Genomic DNA, 10,507 nt, shown 5'->3' with positions numbered 1-10,507 from the left:
TTGCTGTGTTCTTATTGGTTAAAGCAGGGGTCTCAAACTTGTGGCCCGGGGGCCACTTGCAGCTCCCTATGTTAATGTGAAGAAATATAATGCAGTTTGATCCGTGAAGTTACTTTTTTTGTTAGGGAGGATTTGTTTGTTGTTGAGTGCAATGTTAAAACAAGTTCTTTAAAAAGCCAAAAATGGACAGCAAGGCAATGTGACCAGAGTACAAACATGCTGAGGGATTGGCTGTGTTAGTTCAGTGAGAGTCAAAAACTAATGTGTACACTGCATTTTTATTCTGTTAAATATGAACAAAATGATAGCAGAAGTGCTGCCACATGTCTAGCCAGAAAGAGAGGACCAACATGTTTATTTGGTCATTCAATGAAAGGCTTCAGTTAGTTAAGAGAGAGAAAAAAAATTGTCTTGTTATACAATATTTGAATTTTTTTAAAAAACCAAACAAACAAACACTACATATTAGGAAATATTTGTGGGTGTTTTCTTGTTTGTTTGTTTTGTACTACTTGAACATTAAAGTGGCCCTCCAATGAGACGACAGTGCCAGGAGTGGCACACAGCTCATTTAAGTTTGACACCCCTGGGTAAAAGGTTTCAGCTGCTGTCCTGTGACTTTTTTCTCTGAGCTTCTCTCATAGTGTTATTTCAATAAAAGTTCATATGATCCAAAGATCAGAAAAAAGTGAATATCAATCCCACTCCACCTGCAGTATTAACACGTTTCCTTACTGATTATCTAACAAAGTCATACATAATCAATCATCAGTCACGGTGAACAAACCAGGACTGAAAAACCCTACATGTAATGCAGTACTTTTACTTGATATTTGTACATCAGCGGAGGTTGAGAATACTTCTTCCACAGGTGAGCACCTATGAACACATCAGTACTGCGGAGGATTCACGTTAAATAGGTTTAATATTTCATAAATGCAACAGCACAGGATACACAACATGCTAATCAGCTGTAAACACAATGTGCAGCTGATGGAGAAGTCTACATCAGAGTTTCACATAGAAGTTACATAGAAAAAACAACAGTTAAAACAAACAAAAATAAAATATCAGAGCTAACTTACTGAAATTACTGATGAATATTATCTATATTCTCTGTGAAACTATGGCATCAGTCACACTAGAGGAAAAAACAGGAGTAACCTTCATGTGACCAGGAGAAACCAGCCAATGACTGCACTGAATTTTTTTCACATCTGGGGCTGATTGTAAGTAATCCGGCAACCTATCACTCAATCATATAACTTATAAACACAGACAGATTGCCAACATGGATAAATTACTCAGCCTTAAAACTTTGGCTCTGTCCTGTCGCACTTTACTCAGTACTCACTTTGAGCGTTAACCCTAACATATCCCTGCTCCACAGTGATACTGGGACTTCCGAAAAAGTTGATTCTGTTCGTCTGGACGTTTTCAGTGAGAAACGTTTTGTCATCATCAGGTGACTTCTTCAGTCTCAAGTCACTGCAGGTTTCCAACCTTATAAACAGTACATTTGCACAATGACTGAAACTAGCCCACTGAATAATGGGCTGCGAGGTCAGTTCCTTGATCAATTATATGCAACTTGTCATGACCATTGGTCAACCACTATTGATCAACGGCCATGAGTACCATTCACAGAGAGAAATTCAGTGGGCTAGTTTCAGTTATTGTGCAAATGTACTGTTTATAAGGTTGAAAACCTGCAGTCAGCTGAGACTGAAGAAGTCACCTTATGATGACGAAACGTTTCTCCCACTGAAAACGTCCAGACGAACAGAATCAACTTTTTGGGGATTTCCTTAACTAGATGATTGAACATGCATCAAGACAAATACTGGGATTTGACTTAAACTGAGCAAAACTGAACTTGATGGACCATCAAGGAGAGGAAGAAGGAGAATCCCAACACACTGTGGATGCAAGGTCCTATTGCCTTTTAGAGCAGAATGGCTTTAAAAGGCTTTATTCTTCACAGAGATCAGTACACAACAAAAATGTGTGCGCACACACAGAGCTACATTCATATTTCCTTCTTTTACTTCCCTCAATAGGCCATAATGCAAAATGTATCTCTGCCAACATGCAGCTATTAATGTGGCCATGTCAGTGTTTTAGAATGTTTGAACGTCACAATATGTTAAATGGGTTCAATTAATGCGTGCAAAGACTTACGCATTCTCCAAATACAAGACAAATGTTTACCACACAAGAACTAAATCCAGCTGTGCCATGTATGTGTCAAACTGCAACAACAGAAAATGTGGCCAGTTTAAAGAAAGAAGTGATAAAAATTTATACTCAGTAGATTCTTAAGAAAACAGACCGCTTTGATGAAGGATTTTTCTTCTGCATTCCTGCCGCGCCTCAACTGTGAACTTGGGAAGGAGTCTTGCTCCATTCACTGAGATCAATGGCAGACTTTCAGAGTCTGAGGATTAATATGAAAATGACTCAGCTCTGTATCACAGCACCATGGACCACGGGTGTTGATTCTTTCATTCAAGAGTGTGTCTGTTCTTCTTTATGGGTCCATTATAGCAGCTCCAGAACCATTTACCTAGTAATTCTTTAGAGATGCCCTCATAGCAAAGCTTTCTTACTGTGGATACAGAACGCCAAAATATGAAAATTTTCTTACTAATTGATCACCGCTTTATCACATCTTAATCCACCAATGTTGGCCTGAAGACAGCAACTGAGTAGGAGTGGTTTTTCTAATAACTACTTTCTGTCTTCAAAGTGATCATCTCAAAGCTTCACAAAGATCACAAGGTGACTGCATACGGTCACACCGTGATCTCCAACCATTGTTTTTTCCTAGTGTGACTGTGCTCTTATTGATAATGATAAAAATGTTACAGTCAGATGTCAGAGAGAATGTTACAGACAAGCCACTAATGGGACGCTAACAGAATTAATAATGTAAGTCTCTGTTATATATCTAGCTAATATTTGTCACAGGACATCATTAGAAGATGGGATGGGGGGACTGTTTGCCGCCATGGAGGCTTGGGTTGGTGTTTGGGCCCATTTATTTGCAGGTGGGGTCGTTGACTCGGCCAATGAACATCAGGCCACTGGTGCTTTGATGGTAGATGATGAAGATGAAGGGTCTGTTGAATGTCAGTCGAGGAGGAGGTGAGGAGAACACTGCATCTCCGGCACTGGTGTCACTGCTCTCTTCAACGGAGATGACGGACGTATGATACACCTGAGTGGAGAAGAAACCACAGCAGAATCTCGATTATTTACACCAGGGGTAGGCAACTCCAGGCCTCGAGTGCCGGTGTCCTGGAGGTTTTAGATATGTCCTTGATCCAACACAGCTGATTTAAAGGGCTAAATGACTCCTCAGCATTTCTTGAAGTTCTGCAGAAGCCTGGTAATGAACTAATCATTTGATTTAGGTGTGTTAACCCAGGGTGCGAACTAAAACCTGGAGGACACCGGCACTCGAGGCCTGGAGTTCGACACCCTTAAACCTTTCCTGAATAAATCAACACAGATGTCATCATCAGGTGATCAAATCTCTGTTGTGACCATGGACACTCTAAAATATGGACATAATGTCTGGGTCTGAAAAGTGAAGCGAACACTGAAATGACTTAAACCTGTATTCTCTGTAATGGCAACTTGAAGGAGATAACTGAAGGCAAAAAGGTTTCTAGTCCTTTATGAAATTTGGTGGTGAAAAGGGCTTCCTGACCTCTGACCACAGTTCAGGGCTCAGTCCTATGTTTCAGAAAGGAGGATGACCATGGGGACGCTTGTGATCACATAAAAAGTGATTGACCGGCAACTTTTTACCCCTTTTGGCTGGATGTTAGATGCTCCAGGCTCTTGTTTTTTTTTTTAATTTAATTTTATTTTATTTACACAGCACCAAATCTCAGCAACGGTTGCCTCAAGGTGCTTTATATTGTAATGTAGACCCTACAATAATACATACAGAGAAAAATCCAACAGTCATATGATGCCACTTTGGCAACAGTGGCAAGGAAAAACTGGTAAAAACCATAGGCCCACCCCAGTGCATGCTGGTCCTATACCAGTCCTTTTACTTACAGAAAATGGCCCTAGAGTTCTTCCTAGCTGACTTAACAAGATAAACAACAACAACAAAAAAAAAAAAGAAGTATTAACCTACAAATTAAACTAGCAAATAACCCGAAAATATAAGTAAACCAACAACAAGCTTTAACAAATTTCGAAAATAATAAAAATAAAGAATAAATAGCTCCAACACCTGGAATTACAGGTTTAACCATAAAGAGACGTTATTCTGAACTCTGCCCTTTGATGTCATCACAACCCCCTTCCAGGTGGAGATGCCTCATATCCAAACAGCTCTTAATGTGGCAGACACTCACCTGTTTAAGTTTGGACCCTTCAGCTCCACCCATGTTGCTAAGGTCAGCGTCATCCTGAAACACCTGGGTGATGTCAAGAGTCTGCAGTGCATCCTTAAGTGAGTATGACCGGTCCAATGAAAAGCGAGGAAACTGTACCTCCAATTTCCTATTTACAAAAGAAGAACATTTATTTCCTGGTTTTAATGAAGAAGCCAGTGAGAGGAAGAACAGTATAGGAGGGAGGAAGGAAGGAAGGAAGGAAAGGAAAGGAGGATGGAAAGGAAAGGAAAAGAAGGAGGGAGGAAAGAAGGTAAAAAGGAAAGGAAAGGAAAAGAAGAGGGCCTCACGTCTTCTTCAGCTGGCGGATCCAGGCCTGGATCTTATCAGCCGTAACCTCCTCCTCCACGGCGGTGACGTCCACACCTTCATCGGGAAGCACGGCCAACATGGCTGCGCCGTCTGTCATCGGCAGCTTCAGCACGCCAGCCTTCACCGCAGCATCGTACGCCAGCAAGTACTTATTGGCCCTGAACATCATCGGAACCATGACAACATGATAGCTATCCACATAGAACCGCTCGTCCTGAGTGGACGACGCATTAAAGGGCGGAGTGAAGCTTGCTGAAACACACAGAAACTTTATGCAGTCATGCACAGGACTGTTAGTGACCTACGGTATTAACGTTCTGACACTTTCATTGGTGTGGAGATTTTAAGCATGTTGATGCGGACTCCATGCTATCGGTGTACCAGCAGAGCGTGGATCAAGAACACAGGACAATCAAAAGAGCTGTCACACCTTAGTTCAAAGACTGAGGAGGTGGAGTTGTGGAGCCTCGCAGGACTGCTTCAACACTCTAAGTCCTGCCCTCTGGCAGATGATACATACCTCTGTAGGCTGTAACGGCGGCGAGCAGCAGCTGGGTCTGATGGTCTACTTCGGAAATGAAATCCTGGACCTGGTCTACAGTCTGCTCCAGCGCCCAGTGGTTGATGGTGTTGATGGCTTCGTAAGCATTTGTGTAGTCCACACCCTGAACTGTGCCTCCGAGCTTGGTCTGAACCAGGTTCAGGTAGGACGAGGCCACTTGGACACTCTGAGAGGGGAAGATGGCTGCACCCTGCTGCAGAGAGACTGTCGGAATGGCGCTCCTCAGAGTCTGAAACACATCTGAACACAGGAGCACCACTTAGAACCTGAACCACAACCAGACTCTGGTGACCCTTGACCTTAAACCCACCTGGGAGTGTCTGAGCGTCCAGCCTGGTCAGCGTGAGTCCCGCCTGCAACTGCTCGCGGGTCTGTCCGTTGGTGGCACTCAGCAGCACTGTCAGAGCAGCAGACAAAGTGAACGGACACAGCAGGACGTTTTCGTCAGTGCGGGCGGCGAGTACTCGGTACAGACGGGCGCCAAAATCCGCGTTCCTGCTGATCAGGTCTTGCAGAGCACTGGTCTCTGAGGAGGCGGGGCTTAGCAGGAGTACGAGGACAATGCTGACCAATGAGATGGGGCCCGGGTGAGTCATGGCGTCCTGCGTGTTAGATAAACAAAGCCTGAACCTGTGCCGTTTACCTGGGCCTTACCTGTGAGGTAAACACGACATCACAATAATCACATGAACAGGTGATCAACCACATCATCGGTCCATAGGGCCACGCCCTTAACATCTCGTGACGTCATTTGTTTTTGTTTCCATTTCCTGATCAGACTTTTAATGTGAATTAATTCTCGATCACTAATCGATCGCTGATTAGCTGACAACAGCGGAGGAAGAAAATCAATCACAAATCTTACTGATGATCGAGTCAGTCTACCGCTGTAAACAACAACAAACAACCGACAGGAAACAAACACGCTGGGTCTGACCTGCAGCTGATCTTCAATCTCTGATTTTCGATCTGAAGCTTCACGCGATGTGCATCACCGACCAGCTCCCATTCCGACCCTCACCGGAAACTACAGCTCAGAGTACGACACGCCCATTTCAAAATAAAAGCCGAAACTTTATATTACGTCAAAGCAAACGATTTTTTTTTTTTTACTCAATAAGAACAGCTGATCAGTCATAAAGGATCTGACCCCGCTTTGTGGTGTTCATCACGTTCAAGAAACGCAAGCTTTTCTCTTCCGGAAAGCGTCAGTTACCATGGTAACAGACTGTGCCCCTTACCTGGAGAAGATGACAGAGTGGAATTTTTCTGACTCAGTGAATCACAAAACACCATCATACGACAGGGTATGAAAACAATATATGGAATGTGGCGATAACACGCTGCTGTCCCCTCAACAAAGCGACCAGTCCCTTAGTGATACGTCATCCATCCTCGTTCATGCACGAGGGTGTAAACATCGATAACTACGCATATGTCCATTACCAGACATTTCGTTTTGCACAAATCCAATCTTCTACATTTGTTTTTTTCCTTCTGATCAGACGAAGCTTGCTGTACCATCTCTTCATCGTCCTCATTCTGATCTCCGCCCTGTGTTTATGATTCCAAAGACAAATTGTTTCCTTCCTTATTACTATAACGGAAAGTACGTCCTCGCTAACACAGCGGCAGTTTGTCCTGAAACAACAGCTGTAATCTGCACATTACCACTGCTATTTCTTAGAATGACCAATGGCTTTTTATTTTTCTAAACGTGGCTGTACCATCCACACCGGTGATTGTCTGCCAAAAACTGCTTTCTTGTTAGTGTATAATATGTGAAACATATGTCAAATGTATCCCTCATGAATGATATCACGTCATCTTGAGCAACAAACAACATTCCTGTAACAAGGTAGAAGCCGCAATCAGTTTTTGGCAGTGAGATTTATGTATCCTTTATGTATGTAGTTAAAATTAAAAATGTCTCTTTTAAGAGTAATCTGGCCAAGAGGACAGCTGAAATTGCAACAAATGCAAAAATAGTTCTGTAAATATATTGTAAGTGGACAAAAGGGAGCTGATTGATTATAATGTAAGTGCAATAACACAGTCACAAAGATACTTGAGAAACAGGTAATTTTTAAATTTTATATATAACCACTTTGTAATACCTGTTCACCAAAGACTTTTTAGCAACGTAACGATATTACACATAAAAAAAAAAACACACGCAAACATTGGAAATCAGTTTTTGGCAGGCAATCCACTTTTTGCCACAACACCGGGATACGCTCTTGCTTCTTTTATGTTGAAAGATTGGGTTGGTTTCCTGTTGTTATGGCAGTGAAACTGTGCAGGCGCAGGAAAAGGATGGCGAGAGGATAGGCTCCGACAAAGATCCGTGCGAGGCAATAGTCTGACGGTTTTGGTTTTCAAACTACAAAATGAATGAAATGTTTGGATCAATTAAGAAACACCTGTTCACACGTGATAGCATAGACAGTGAGGTTGAATCAGTCTGACGGAGGACGAGCTCTACTGTGGGGGTGATGGGCTCTCCATGATAGAGAGCAATTTGTTCTGTGACCTCTCTGACCCTCCCCGACTCAAACGCTTCCAAATTCTGACCAATGATGCTTGCAGTCTTGTGGATTCGTTTGTTGATCCAGCTGCATCTCTGCACTGATGCTGCCCTTCAGCACAGTAAACGGCGCTTGCTGCCACAGACTGGTAGAACATCTCCAACATCCTGCTGCACACATTAAAGGACTCGAGCTTCTTTAGAAAGTAGAGTTTCTCATACACAGCATCACTGTTGGTCCTCAACAAAAAGCATATTTTTTTTACTTAGGACATTCATGTCAAGTCAAAAGGTTACTTCTATAGCACATTTAAAAACCTCAGCTGAAAAAGTACATAAAAGTTACTAAGTCAACATTGAATATTGTTTTTAGCCTGGATCAAGAAACATCCAAGATTAGCTGTTTCACAGGCCGCAGGAATGCAGCGCCAAACCATCGAGACACGTAACAAGATTTAAAACTGGATCCTCAAAGCAGTAACATATTTAATGGGATAAACGAGTCACAGCTGGAAGCTGATGTGAATGCCTGCTTAACGATCAGGCTGACAAAACTTTCAGGCTGCTGCAGACATTGTTTCTATTTCTGCTGTAATCTGATTACACTTCCTGTTAAATATGTTCAGTCACTAAATCATGTCAAATGACATTTAAAAGGTTCAGTCAGGGGGTGCTAGCGAGCCAGCAATGGAGTAGGACGTGTTTCTGAAGGCTCCCGCTAACCAAGTTTCAGAAATAGTTTTTTTTCAACCTACAAAGTCTCATTTTATGTCACAGGGGAAGCTAACAGTTTTATATACCATATTAAAGCTTCATTTGTGACAAAATGGCATCTAACCTAAGGAAATACAAGTACACCGGAGGAACAGCGGCTAGGCCCGGCGCATCCTCGGGCGAGAATACCAATGGTGGCCCAAGGGCGGCGCCCGGCTCAGCGACCACTGAGGAACAGGCTCAGCAGAGCGATGGGCGCTTTGTGGACACTGATGCCCTGAAATTGGAGCTTCTTCAATCCATCAAAGACGATATCAGCGTGGTGTTAAAAGAAGAACTCAGGAATGCACTGAAAGAAGATTTTGATAACATTAGGGCTGAAGTGCAAGAAGTGAGAAATGAGATTGCTAACAATACGGCGGCAGCGCGCGCTGAAATGGATGGAGTTAAGGCCACAGTGAAAGAAGCAGAGGACGGGCTGTCAATGTGGAGCGATGAGGTGGTCACCTTGCAATCTACAGTGAAGACTTTGAGGAAGGAGCTATCTGACCTGAAAGATAAATGTGATGACATGGAAGGCAGGATGCGGAGATCTAATATCCGTATCATAGGGGTCCCGGAGGGCCCAGATTCGAGCTCCACCACGGCCGTATCCGCGCTACTACGTCAAGCGCTGGGTATGGATAAAGATGTTATTGTCGATCGCTCACACAGGAGTCTGGCCCCAAGAAGGCCGGGTGGTAACCCGCGGGCCATCATAGCCAAGCTTCATTACTACCAGGACTGTGTGGAAATTCTACGCCGTGCCAGGACCCAAGCTCCGCTGAGGTTCAATGGACAACCAATTGCAATATTCCTGGATTTTACGACCTCGGTGGCCCGAGCTCGGGCTGCTTTTACAGAAGTCCGGAAACTTCTCAGTGAGCAGGAAGGTATCCGTTTTGGGATCAGGTTCCCAGCGCGACTTTGTATCACGCACAACGGGGAGGAGAAAGAATTTCTGGATGCGGCGAAGGCAATGGAATATGTTAAAGAACATATTATCAACGTTTGAGGAGGCTGCGCCTGATGCTCTATGTGGGAGCGCCGGGCCTAAGATCAGTGCTACGGTTGGTTGTCTCAGTTATGGCTGAGTGTACATGACTCTGCTTATTGTACATGACTCTGCTTATTACTCTGCTTATTTTTTCACACCAAGCTGCTTGCCTATTGTAGATTCACTCTTCCCAGTCTGGTGCAGGTCTACAATTCTTTTCCTGGTGTCCTTCGAAAGCTCTTTGGTCTTAGCCATGGCGGAGTTTGGAGTCTGACTGGTTGAGGCTGTGGACAGGTGTCTTTTATACAGATGATGAGGTCAAACAGGTGCCATTCATACAGGTAACGAGTGGGGGACAGAAAAGCTTCTTACAGAAGACGTTACAGGTCTGTGAGAGCCAGGGATTTTCCTTGTTTGAGGTGACCAAATACTTATTTTCCACCCTGATTTATGAATAAATTCTTTACAAATCCTACCATGTGAATTCATGGATTTTTTTTTCACATTCTGTCTCTCACAGTTGAAGTGTACCTCTGGTGCAAATTACTGACCTCTGTCATCATTTTAAGTGGGGGAACTTGCACAATCGGTGGCTGACTAAATACTTTTTTGCCCCACTGTATATGTATGTATATATGTATGTGTGTATATATATATATATATATATATACGTATATATGTGTGTGTGTGTGTGTGTGTATATATATATATATATATATGTATATGTATTTTTTTTCTTTCTTTTTTTATTTATTGTCTTTTATTTTTGTAGGATATGTTATGTCAAGCGGCCAGCGGGAGCCTAAGGGTCTGGCTTATAGTAACCCAAACAAGCACTAGGCTATATGTGTGGATCTGTTTGCAGGGGGTTTGGCAGTCACCATGTTCAATCTGGAGTAATTGCTCATCGTGTTCTTGGTTTGGGCTTCAGCCAGATA

The 10,507-nt window shown here is 43.1% G+C and overlaps 1 protein-coding gene across 2 annotated transcripts; it reads right to left on the bottom strand.

Annotated features, from left to right (window-relative positions):
* Positions 1–906: 906 nt before the first annotated feature.
* Positions 907–6,349, bottom strand: LOC146502304 (protein Z-dependent protease inhibitor-like). 2 transcript variants are annotated; one of them, XM_085133953.1, is made up of 6 exons: positions 6,230–6,349; positions 5,603–5,894; positions 5,251–5,532; positions 4,709–4,982; positions 4,380–4,527; positions 907–3,220 (listed from the first exon to the last, which is right to left on the bottom strand). In XM_085133953.1, exons 2-6 carry the CDS (start codon positions 5,886–5,888, stop codon positions 3,041–3,043), a joined length of 1,170 nt encoding a protein of 389 aa, XP_084990079.1. In that variant the 5' UTR covers positions 5,889–5,894; positions 6,230–6,349; the 3' UTR covers positions 907–3,040. The 2 variants fall into 2 exon arrangements, with proteins under 2 accessions (XP_084990079.1, XP_084990080.1); XM_085133954.1 differs by having other exon boundaries at positions 5,603–5,946; positions 6,230–6,335.
* Between the last annotated feature and the right edge of the window lie 4,158 nt (positions 6,350–10,507).

The sequence above is a fragment of the Neolamprologus multifasciatus genome, chromosome 15 (assembly GCF_963576455.1).
Source record: "Neolamprologus multifasciatus chromosome 15, fNeoMul1.2, whole genome shotgun sequence".
NCBI classification, from domain to species: Eukaryota; Metazoa; Chordata; class Actinopteri; order Cichliformes; family Cichlidae; genus Neolamprologus; species Neolamprologus multifasciatus.
This window is presented reverse-complemented; position numbering and strand designations above follow the sequence as displayed.

Excerpts from the sequence above, each read along its gene's own strand:
- LOC146502304 (XM_085133953.1), bottom strand. The coding sequence starts at position 5,888 with ATGACTCACCCGGGCCCCATCTCATTGGTCAGCATTGTCCTCGTACTC. Across the intron at positions 4,528-4,708 it reads ATCCGCCAGCTGAAGAAGAC|GAAATTGGAGGTACAGTTTC; the intron begins GTGAGGCCCTCT and ends TTTTGTAAATAG. Across the intron at positions 3,221-4,379 it reads AAGGGTCCAAACTTAAACAG|GTGTATCATACGTCCGTCAT; the intron begins GTGAGTGTCTGC and ends TTCTCCACTCAG.